This window comes from Aplidium turbinatum, chromosome 13, assembly GCF_918807975.1.
Source record: "Aplidium turbinatum chromosome 13, kaAplTurb1.1, whole genome shotgun sequence".
NCBI classification, from domain to species: domain Eukaryota; kingdom Metazoa; phylum Chordata; class Ascidiacea; order Aplousobranchia; family Polyclinidae; genus Aplidium; species Aplidium turbinatum.
In genome coordinates this window covers 21927825-21939935 of record NC_137484.1, presented here as the reverse complement: position 1 = coordinate 21939935, position 12111 = coordinate 21927825, and the positions used below count along the sequence as shown (strand labels likewise).

At 39.6% G+C, this 12111-nt stretch overlaps 1 protein-coding gene across 1 annotated transcript in view; it reads right to left on the bottom strand.

Moving 5' to 3' along the window:
• The window catches only part of LOC145782187 (unconventional myosin-IXb-like), a 44335-nt gene that overhangs the window by 6091 nt on the left and 26133 nt on the right, over nucleotides 1–12111 (bottom strand). Inside the window, exons 19-33 of the mRNA XM_082593956.1 lie at nucleotides 10528–11933; nucleotides 9749–9942; nucleotides 8775–8953; nucleotides 7551–7625; nucleotides 6469–6631; nucleotides 5490–5567; nucleotides 4807–4933; nucleotides 4247–4389; nucleotides 3542–3697; nucleotides 2966–3130; nucleotides 2526–2631; nucleotides 2113–2251; nucleotides 1475–1619; nucleotides 1131–1248; nucleotides 578–815 (exon numbers count right to left, since the gene is read on the bottom strand). Of these exons, the coding sequence (XP_082450082.1) occupies nucleotides 578–815; nucleotides 1131–1248; nucleotides 1475–1619; nucleotides 2113–2251; nucleotides 2526–2631; nucleotides 2966–3130; nucleotides 3542–3697; nucleotides 4247–4389; nucleotides 4807–4933; nucleotides 5490–5567; nucleotides 6469–6631; nucleotides 7551–7625; nucleotides 8775–8953; nucleotides 9749–9942; nucleotides 10528–11933 (3432 nt within the window). The remainder of the gene's footprint in view (nucleotides 1–577; nucleotides 816–1130; nucleotides 1249–1474; nucleotides 1620–2112; nucleotides 2252–2525; nucleotides 2632–2965; nucleotides 3131–3541; nucleotides 3698–4246; nucleotides 4390–4806; nucleotides 4934–5489; nucleotides 5568–6468; nucleotides 6632–7550; nucleotides 7626–8774; nucleotides 8954–9748; nucleotides 9943–10527; nucleotides 11934–12111) is intronic.

Genomic DNA, 12111 nt, shown 5'->3' with positions numbered 1-12111 from the left:
TGAGCAAGATCATCAGTGACTTCGATTGCAATCAAACTCGAAACGGTGAAAAAGTTCGAGACTTTGTCATCCTCTAGTTTTAGTACAATCAAACAATGACTTGAGACAATAACTTGCCAGAGTTTTTGTTTTCATCCGTGTGCCATAAACAAAAACGATTCACAAGATCATGATCAGTAATGTACGGGATCAGGTGACACCTGGCAAAGTTGAGCTAGCTACAGAGAAGGAAGTCACCATCCAAACATTTATACTCATGCTTATTTTCAATCTTAAATGATTCACCAACTTTATGAGGCGACTAGCAACGCGGATATGCAATGCGGCAAAACTCCTTACAAAGATCATTAATAGAAAGGAAGATAAACGGTAAAAAAACAAAGGTAGACCAAGAATGATTTGGACATAAAACATCACTAAATGGACAAAATTAAATTATGAAAGTGCAGTACGAACAGCTCATGGTCGACAACAATGGCGCATTGTATTTAACCCTCAGTACGAGGAAGGGACATAATGATGATGAAAGCAATGCAAAAAAGACAACTTCCGTTAGATTGGCAATCGTCACAATTACCTGGTCATAGCTCCTACGTGCTCGGCCGCGTCAACGGGGGAGACGTGGGACGGGGGGACGAAGAAGCAAGGGGTGAAAACAATGGCCAGGTTGCTGGGAGACATCCTGTTAGTGGGTTCCTGCTGCGCCACCCTGGCAAGATGGAAGATGATGCGCTCCAGAGTGGCATGGTTGTGCTCCGGGATCCCATCCAGGACACTGAAGAGAGAAGTGATCTTTTCCCGCTCGTTGTTCAACTCTGCAATGAACATCGTTGCTACATCATGAACTGCAAAGTCTACGTCGGCTGCATAGCCGAGTGGTGAGAGCCTTGGTACGACGATCAAGGGGACGCTGGTTCGACACCGCTCAAGAGCATGCAACTGTGTTATTAGTGAGACACCTAAAGACATGCTTCAAAGTGGACACGAATATTACCTTCCTTGCTAGATTTAGAATGTATTTATTTAGAACTTAATCTAGAATTTCAACTCCAGGACGTAAGCCTGGGTGCGGCAATAAATAAGTCAATCGATCAGATAACTAATTTTATAGATGTTACTCATGGACGTACTCGATGCTTGAAGAAATTCAAAATATTTGTCATGAGGAACAAGAGGGTCCGGGAGCGATCGGAGGAATTTCTTGAAGCAAGATGCCACAGAGTGGATGCTGTAATCATCAAAGTTGATCTGGGAGGAAACAAAGAGAGCTTGATTGATGCAAAAGTTGCAATTTTTCTGTCGGTTTAATGCCATCAAGCAATAAAAACATGCAATGAAACTTTTGCAGCCTAGTTTGTTAAACTAAGTACCTTCCCAGACAGCAAATCAGTCGTTTTTTTTTCACACTGATTTAACATCTGCAGACGTTAAATCAACGTAAACATGCCGAATTTTGTTGTCTGGGTACATTTACCTTCTGGCATTCTATGTCTTTGTTCAAAGATTCGACGAGTTGCTTGACCTGGGTGGCGGCAGCTGATCGGCGGTAAACCCCCTCCTGGTAAATCCCGTTCGCCTCCATGTAGCTGATACACTTGTCCACGAAGACAGGTACCAGGCTAAACGGATGGTAACATACTTTATTACTTATAAATAAAATTATCAATAAATGAACAAATCGAAAAGTTGTAAATTCGGTTTTTTTTTTTTTTATCAGTATGATGAAAACGTTTGATTGGATTGTAAAGAAAGCGATGTTAGTTGTAACACTTCGCTTCCGAAAAGAGTAAAGTTTAAAATTTTGGTAAATTTTATTCGCCTGGTCTAGGAGTAAACCTGACAATGAAGTATCACAGTACATTGAAGTGTATAAAAAAGGACTATAAGAAACAATGCTCTGTTTGATGCATAAATACTACACGCAAAATATTAGCGACTTGGCGCGCTGGAGAATAACCAAATGCAGCCAGCGCACAAAAATCATCCTGTATCTCTGATAAACAATTCAGCAAAAAACTGTTGACCCGTGTTATCAAAAAATAGACTAAATAAATTAGATTGACGTGCACAGTTGAAAGATGAATGACTTTATATGTGATGAATAACAGTTACCTTTCGTTCGGCTCGAGACTAATTAAAGTTTCTCCAAATAATCTCTTTGGCTTTGTTTTTGCTTTCCCGCTAGACGGCGCGCCAGGACAAGTGACGACGAGTTTGCTGAAGCATTTCTTGTGACAAGCAAACTTGCAAACTGCAACAGGGAAAGCATATCGTAGAAACATACCAACTACGAACAGATAAGCAGTAAATTAAGCTGTTACCCAGACAGGCAAAGTCAGTGGCTTTTCCATTGATTGAACGTCTGCAGACGTTGAAACAATGTAAAAATCACGGACTTTGGCTGTATGGGTATGTGAGAAATAATGAAAATTATTGAAGTCAACATAAAAAAGATACTTCAGACTTGGTTTACCTCAAAATTTCTAGTATAGACATTAATTAAGTGAAAACTGAAACCCACTCACTTTTACACATGTATCCTGACTCCATTAGCCACATGGTGCCGCCACAAAACTCGCAGACCTGTGTGATCCCCCACTGTACTGTGTTGAACCGGTGCCCTTTGCGTTCCTGCGGGAAATATCATGCACGGTTACGTTTTAGGTCCAGGTTTAAGTAAAAACTCTTTCGTGTTACCTAAATCTTAAACAATTTCTACTGGAGAGCGGCGAACTCACAAGGTTCCTATCAAACACTCTGCTGTAATCTAAGCCGAAAAGACAGATTTCTGAACTTGTAACTTCTTCAACGCTTCATTATGTTAAATCTCATCCAGTTGCAAAGGTTTTCAGAAAATCTACTTTACCCCGAAGCAAAGGGGAAACTCCCCGAAAATATGGGGTAAGTCGCAACAAGCCTTTGACATGTTGCTGATTTTTGGAAAACAAAAAATGGAAGCACTGACCACACAATCGTCTTTCATTTTCTTCTTTTTCGCTCGATCTTCTTTGATGACGTGCTTGGGAAGTACGTCATTCATGAACTCATTCATATAACCACGGAAACCGTTGACCGCCATCATGGCCGCGTACTGGTCCAAGGAGTAGTCATTGGCACTCTTTTCCAACACCTACAGTTTTGCAAAAGTTAAAATTTTTCAACATAAACCAAGATAAAAAAGCACCAGTAGAGCTCATGTTACCAAACTTCTCGTGGTGAGTCCCGGTAATTCACGTTTGTGAAGCAAATGGCAACAACCAGAGACCGCAACTCAAATGCGCGATACGTGATTATAATAAAATAATACTAGTTGCACGGTATCTCTTATCTCGAAGCTCGGTATCAACCATTGAAATTTTACAAAATACATTCGACCACCCTTCAATCAAACCACTTGTCACCGGGCTCTAATCCATTTGCGTGTAAAATTTTCTACACTTCAAGGTACCACATGCTAGTCGGGGGGGAGGGGACGATTTGGTTTTGTCCGAATGTGGTCTGATTACACTAAACACAAAAAAACTGGCAAAAATGGATTTACCTGTCGGAAGTTGCTGACAATATCTTTGTAACGCAAGCCATTAGTGTTCCCGCTGCGGTGAACCAAGGAATACATGACAGTAAGGTTGCAGCAGAACTCGTTCAGTGCGGATTTGAATACTTGATCCACTAAGTTGGCACCGTCGAAGGAGGAAATCTGTGGAACAAAAGCAAGCCATCATTGATTGCCACAAGCTGAGAAGATCGAAAGTTCTGCGTTCGAATCTAGCCCAGTTTTTTTTCCAATTTTTTGCACCCTTGGTGAGTCGCTATGCTTACATTTGTGGCATTGTGATGCGTATAAAATAATAATAATTTGATTAATGTTAAAGTTATCTCTGCTACAACTATTTATTGCAACAAACTTTCAAAAAAACAAAAATTGCAGAATAATTTTTTAACCAAGTTTTAAATATTTGATATGTTAAACCGCTAAACTTACTTTATTTTGTTTGTCTATGGTTCAACAAAGCAAACTCTCTACCAAAGCTTTAAATATTTAGCGTAGAGCAGCATCAGAATAACATAATTTTTGTTACTTTCTGGTGGTATTTGGTCAACAAAATGTTGAAACAAAATCACAGATCCTCAAAACAACAAGTTTTATATCTCATGTCTCACTACACTAATACACTATTGATGTCCATGTAATCTCACGTTCATTAACTAACCTCTAACCCAAGACAATACGTCACAGTTATAATACCTTGCTTTTTATGAACGAGTCCAACACCAGCAGCTCTTCCGGATTGGAAACGAGAAGTTTGGGGGAAAATTGTTCCGCCTCGGTTGATTTCACGTTAACTTCAATCTCCTCGTTGGCTAACTTGTCCATGGATATTGTCGAGCCTAGGCAACAGTTTGTTTTATCAATTTCTATCCATAGAGACATAACTGAGCAACAAAACATTTCACATTACAAAAACAAAATAACAAACGTTTTCGGCTATGCATATAGCCCTTATCATGCCTTTAAAAGCGAAATAATTCTACATTGTATAAGAACTACTAGAGATGCATACAGTATAACAACAAAAATATGGTCTGATCCAAACATTGATTTAAACAAAATGTTTATACTTTTTTCTTCGTTCCTTCTACCGGTAACGTTTAGGTTGGCTTTACTTTAACGACAAGCTGCTGAAGAAAACCAGACGAAAAGTACACAAAAGTCACAAAAAGTCAGACGAAAAGCAACTTCGAGCTGTGACAAACCTTCTTTTGCCATATCACTCTCTGTACCACAAATCAACTTTACGTTCTTACTTGTTACGGAGAGGGTGCTCTCGCTCGACTTCTTCGGGGTCAGTGGAGTGTGCTGACGACCTTGGCTTCTGTGAGATCTCCACAATTTCTTCCGCACCGTCTCCATGATCCCTTTCTTTGTGTCCGGCTAGTAAAACAATAGTAAAGTTGGGAAGAACATCATGCATCCTTAACTGCATCGGGAGCCTCCGAAATGCATTTTTGCAACATCTCTTAGAAAGGAAACAAACTAACATTAGATAAAAGCGCGAGTACAAAACAACGGAGCTTAGCGACCGTTGAAAGAGACAAAGTAACTTTATTCTTGAATAATGTCAAAATAACTCAAAATAGTTTGTCTTGAAGAAAAAGCCACCGAAGGACTCTTGTCCTGAACTGCAGTGCAAAGACAATCGTCATCGAGAAAACCGAAAATTAATCTCAGAGGCATCAGTGGGTTAATTTAACCCTTTCTCTCTGCATCCCAGTTCGAAGAGACCTCGTTTTTCCTATGAAGATCAGTCAGTACAGCATGGATTTAACAGGTCTTAAAACACGGGTTTGACTTCCACCTTTTCTAAATACCTTTTTAATGAAGCAGAGACCTGGTCTCAAGGGACAAAAACTAATGAAAAACAACGTTGCCATCTGTTAGAAAAGGAATTGAAAACTATTTTAAACTTAAAATGCGAAGCATTACTGACCTGAGGAATGGACACATCAGCTTCCATCTCTAACTTGTCAATGGAGTCTCTGGAGGACTTCACTGATTCCAAGCGCTCCTAGAGAAGGCGACATTCGTCAATGATGATAACAATCATATTACAGTCGGTCTCGCTTAATAAATCCACCTCTGTCCAACGCGATTACGGATTTAATAAGCGGTGGATACCATATTTAACAATAAAAAAAAATATCAAAAAGTCCGTCCCAAAGCAAATTTGATTTAGTACGTTACGTGGATGGATTTACTGAGCGGATTCTATTGTAATATTAATAAATAACACTAATAATATGACAGTGACAGTACTTGGCAACGAAGATTTGTAGCCAAGAATCACGTCGTTTGCCGAATCTCGCAACGTGTAAGAACAATAACGTGTTTTTATATAGTGCTGTTCCCATTCATAGCAGCTATGTGCTGCCCTCACCGATTTGCAAACAAAGAGCTTCATGCCATGCACAGTCGCAGCCGGATGCACGAAACCCATTAATCAATTCCTTCTATGTTGAGTTTTAGGTAGGAATGAAGTCCTGTATCATTGTAATAAGGATTGGTATGACCCGATAGGGTGTCGAACGCACGTCCTACCAGCTCAAAAAATGACACTCTACTCTCTAAGCCACAAGAATTACACCAACTTGACATCCAATACCATTGCGCTTGAATCTTTGTTACGATTCACCAGAAGAATAAACACAAGAAAAGCCACAAAAGAGTACCATAGAATTCAATTAATAAACAAAGCGCACAACTTGCTTTGGAATGAAGTTGTCGTATGGTACGTTGTATGCCAACCACAATTTAACTCGTTATATCTTAGATGGATTCAAGTAAATTGAAGAGACTGACATACACCATTTCGTAGGAGGTTGTCAGCCCTCTATAACAACATAATCAGAAAGAAAATACAATGGTTTCACTTCATTTGCTGAATATACAAAGTTAAATGGTGGCCCTACCTCTTCCAGACATCTTTTAGCAAATGCTTCTGCGTTCAAAGAGTTTGCTTTCCTTGACAAGGGGTCACTAGCTGGTGCCCTCATGTCAATGTACAAGTCGACGGCGGAGTTGCTTCGCTGACGTTTCGGTTTTGAACCTTCAGACTTCTTCTTTAAAGTTATGCTACAAAAATAATCATCCATTGATGGTGGTAACAGTTAACTGCTGTTTACCACCATAAATAAGTCAAGTGAAAATCAAGCTGGCAGCCAATGATTGTAGTTGGGGAATGTTTGGTTGAGTACAACACACGTTAAACATCGGTAGACGTATTGGGCGCCAGTGAAAGAGATACACTTCAATGATCAACTAGCCATTGTTGCACCATCTCAACGCTGCTGCATGTTGAAACAATACAAAAAGAGACTAATGTGCTGGATGGAACCTTGCGGCGATACTTTCTGACTTTGAGATGATTCTTAAAAGGTCAAACAAATGCTAGAAAATAATCAATTAACATTCTAATTTATATTTTATCACCATCGTCATGTATTGTACAGCGCCCAGTAGCATAGTTTGCACTGTGGATGTGACGCTATACGTTATTATTATTATTAGAATAGCTTGATGATATGAGAATACAGAAGCATGCTGAAAAAAAGATGATCACTCATGCAATGCCATTTTGTTATATAGTTGTAGATACACACGGCACCCTGCTGCTACGCAGACTGAAATGAGGCCACACGTACAATATTTCGAAAGTGTTTTACTGTTTAATCATCTATGGTTAATTAGTTATAGAAGGGTGGCAGCAGACCTAGTTGATTCGGTGGGCTTTTACTGCCATCCTAGTACCAGCACTAGTTTCAGGATCTTAATATACAGGGTGTCCCAAAAAAACGTATACACAATAAACATACACAATGTCTTTATTGTGTTTACTGTTTACATTTTTTTGGGACACTCCGTATAATAATTAATAACGAATTGTAGGTGGGTTCGGTTCTCCGCTTCTAACCTTAAGTTCGACACGGCCTGGTAACGTCGATTCAACATAACCTGACAATGAAACAATGGTTAGTGAGGTTTGTGTGCTTACCTTTCCATGGACGAACTTCGGAGGAAGGAATTCATTTTTACCGAGGATGCAACTTCTTTCTTTGCGGGACTGGAGCTGAAGAGGTGAAAATGTTTCATGCCAAGAATGAAAATATCAGACTATTGTACGTCAATTCAACGTATGTAAACGTTAAATGAACGTACAAGGGCCGAAAAGACAGAAATGCATGAATTTCGAAGTGAAGACATGAAAGAATCCACACACACAAAGATGTTCAATCATGCATGTCCAGATCTCAAACGCGTTACTTTTACGTTGCAAAATGTCATTCTAGTATTTTGAAATACAATTGGCTTTGAGACGCAAAAACCACGTTAAATCAACATAAAAAAGACGGATTTTGCAACTGGGGAGCAAGCAAACCTGGTGACAAAATCTGCCGTGATCAGTTGTCGTGGAAATATCTGGACCAGAGACATGAGTTTGATTCTTACCCCAAGACATTTTTAACGTGGAAGGCAATGCTTTGCTGAGAAAAGTTGCCATTAACAAAATCAACGTCATTACAACCTCTTTAAACGTTAATTCGACGTAAAATTACATCGCTATCAAATTTCTAAACACACGTCTATTTGTACGATATTAAGATATTGCCAGGAAAAAGCAACAAATTTGCGACCTGGTTTGTTTAGTGAAGAAACTATGAAAGCATTCAAACCCAGCCGCTTGTGGATATGATGCTTTCTTACGTTGAACGATGTAAAAAAGCTGATTTTGCATGGAGGACAACAAGGCGTTGAATTTTATATTAACGTAATTTGACGGAAATTTAAAATCCACAAGTTGCTTTCTCACAAAACGTTCCAGCCAGTAAAAGTTTTCATTTCCACATCTTTCTTTAACACGCTTTGATATTCGCCGTCACACTCAATTCGTCATCTGACAAGGTTCCGACTTGACCTCACCAACTTCTTAGTTAGTGAATGCGCAACAAACTTTGAAATATGAGCTAACCAGTATTTACATCACGTTTTTGTCATACTCTTTCACGTTGAAAAAACGAAAATCGTAATTAAGATCGTTTAGAGTCTAAGACCTATCAAACCCGATCTTATTGTCAGTTTTGGAAACTCAAAGTATGTTTGAAATCTAAAAACACTTCGGTTTTCGTGTAGAGCGTTCCATGAAAACACGAGGTTAATGGCAAAGGCACTCGAAGATGATTCGAACAAACCAACCATGAGCTAAGAATTGGGTACTTACGGGGGGAGGTCAGTTGGGGTTTTGGGGCTGACGGGGGGCGAAGGGACGCCGGGGTCGGTTTTTTCAGATGTCTGACGCGATAAGGATCGAATCTGGGGCATGGATTCCACACCGATACCAAAGGATTCCATCTTTTCCTTCAACAAGGACATTTGCTTCAAACGAAGAGTGCTGATCTCCTTTAAACAAAAAACAGTTTATGAACGATTTGTCATGATTCCACATGATATTCAATTTTTTCATGTGATTTATACTTTTTTTACGTGATTTTACATGATATTCACTTTTTTCATGTGATTTATACTTTTTTCACGTGATTTTACATGATATTCACTTTTTTCATGTGACTTATGCTTTTTACACGTGATTTTACATGATATTCACTGTTTTCATGTGATTTATAATTTTTAACGTGATTTTACGTGATATTCACTTTTTCACACAACTTCACAACAAAGCCACAAAACACAATGAACAACATTTTTAAATGTACTATTATCGCACAAAAACAACAGTTAGTTAAAATTCAAACACCACCTATGAACCACCCAAAGCCATGTATATTGCACCACCTCTACTATAAAACCGTATAAGAAAAATTATGTTCATGGCCAAATGACAACAAAACAAAGCAGGAAACACAGTTTGCATTATACATAGAGTTGGTTAAATATTTTACAACGCAGCTTTGACAACGTAACAAACAAATGGGTCAAAGGCGTGAAGTCAGTCTCAAGTGTTACTCTCTGATAGCCGAGCATCGAGCGAAAATGAAAACCTTGTGTTTTCAATGTTTGATACGACACGACAAAGAATCGAACCCACATGTACCGATGCAAAGACAGGCATTAAATACAATAGGACATAATGTTGCTTGCTGAGTTAACCTATCACGAGTCAGACCGTTCAATCGCAGAGTAGCAGCCCAACATTGAAACAATGGATCATAATTCATTTTCCAATCAACACACTACCTCTCTGATCTTTTTTTCTTGTTTGTTTTCTTTCTTCGGGCCATCTTTCACCCGTCGGTTCAACTCTCTCAATTGTCTCTCGTGCTCTACCCGCTGGAAGGCAAGCCATTCTTTTTGCAGCCGAGCGATGTCGCTATCCGGACTCAGTTGAACTTTGGTTATGCTCATATTATCGGCAGCAAAAGTGGTTTCAACTACAAATAGATATAAACAACAAAATAAATAATGCGGGTCCTTAGTTCGGTACAGCAGGTACCTCAGAAAGGCCGAAGACATTTTTCTCTTAAGCCTCTTACTGTTCATGGATGATTACATGTGGGTTGCGGGATCAGTTGCGTACGGTTGTTGTACCGTTTTTGTGTGTTCACTTTTGGAAAAGTCTAAACACATGCTCGATTTGCAACGTGACTCTTTATATCATATCACATCAGTTTATTGTGTGTTTAAAGCCTGCTAGAAAAAGTGGGCAAAAAAACATTATTTGGCAGGTCACTTAAACTCATGCAGGCGGATACGAAGATTGGCTTTCTCGTTTTTCAGTCCACAAAATCTAAACTTCACTCACCAGGCGTTTGCTTTGGCACGACAACCACACAGTCTAAGACTCGGAATAATTAATTAACTAATGGTAAATTTACGTCCTGTTAAATGCGGCCTACTTTCATGAAGGTAAATCTACCTTAGATGAAAACCACTGCGCCAGTAACTCTACATAATTGCAAAAAGTATTGGTGAGTTTGTGTAGCGGCTGAAGCGTTAGAGAAGCAATTAACACCCACCTGTGTATTTGTTGGGAGACTTTGGCGACAAGTCCAGCACCGGCAGAGGGCGCACAACCTTCTCTCTTTTCCCTTTATGACGATTGTCTTTGCCACGGAGGCGAGCCAGAGCCTTTTCGTTAAAAGAAAATTCTCCGTTTTCGCTCATAACTTGATGGTCTTTCGAACAAGGTGAACTATCGCCTGGCTTTCCAAAGCCGAGCACTTCGTCAGCTTTCTTCTTATACTCGGGAATGTACATTGGGTCCCCATGAGGGGCCTTGCTTTCCTTGGAATGTTTCAAATCAAAGAAAACGTTTTCCTTTTTCTCGATGTTGGTTGCTACTTTACCAACCAAAGAATGACGATCGAAGGGAGTCCTATCACTTTCTCCGTCAGTTTGATGTGAAAAAGCTGCTTTTAGAAAAATATCTCCCACTTTTGAAAGTTCGTTAGAAGCGCCATTGGGGCGATATTTAGACAAGTCGGCGTTTGATCGAGCGGTGGGAAAGGTTGAACTTTTGGGCGTGGTGTTGCGAGTTTCAGATAACATGCTAAGATTAGGAACACTGAGGTTAGGCTTGGGCGGGGGTTGGTCGATTCTCTTCGCTACCAACATGTTGGCAGAAGGTCGGAGTGGAACTTCACTGAAGGCTGACGTCCTTTGGCGCGAAGTGCCATGCGCCGGTAACGTTTCTTGATTGTCATTTGCAACCAACTTTGAGCGTAACTGGTCTAAATTCTGACTGTCTGCTTCATCAAATGCGTCACCTGATGCGGATGGTACGTCATCTGATTCCAGTGTTACGTCATCTGATTCTATTGTTACGTCATCTGATTCTATTGTTACATCATCTGCTTTTACAGTTACGTCATTTGCTTTTAGCGTCACATCATTCAATTTTGCTGCTACGTCATTTGATTTCAGCATTACATCATTTGCTTTTAGTGTTACGTCACTCAATTTTACTGCTACGTCATTTGATTCCAGTGTTACGTCATCACATGGATCCTCAACATGATTCTCAAGAGATTCTCTTTGTTTATCAGGGGTAGAAGACAATTGAGGGCCGGGCTTTATTCCAACTTCGTTTCCTATAACTACGTCACCAATCGCTCCATTGTTTTCAATCGGAGGTTGAAACTTTTCATCTTGCTTGACCGGAGATGTCAAAGGTGGAGGTCGGACCTCAATAGATGATGATTCAGGAGTTCGATTTTTCTCATCTTCAGTCATGTCACTAGCAATTACAAATGATGGTTTTGTTTCGGAATCATCTTTCTTCCCTATGGAATCAGAAAGATCTTCATCTTTAGGAAGATTATTCGAGACAAGTTCAGGTTCTGCAACTTCATCTTCATCACCGCTTGAATCAATGAAAGGGATTTCTTGCTTTTGCTTTTCCATCTCCGCTAGTCTTTGAAGTCTAAAGTGATAGAGTGAAAATGAACATTCAGTAGCGCAGAAAAAAACATGGCAATTTAAACTTAGACGCCATGTAAATTTTTAGTGAGGAGAACGCGACAAAAGATTGGAAAATAGGAACAAGTACAACCAACTAATGGAAAAGACACAACAAAGATTTCCTCAAAACACTGATAACT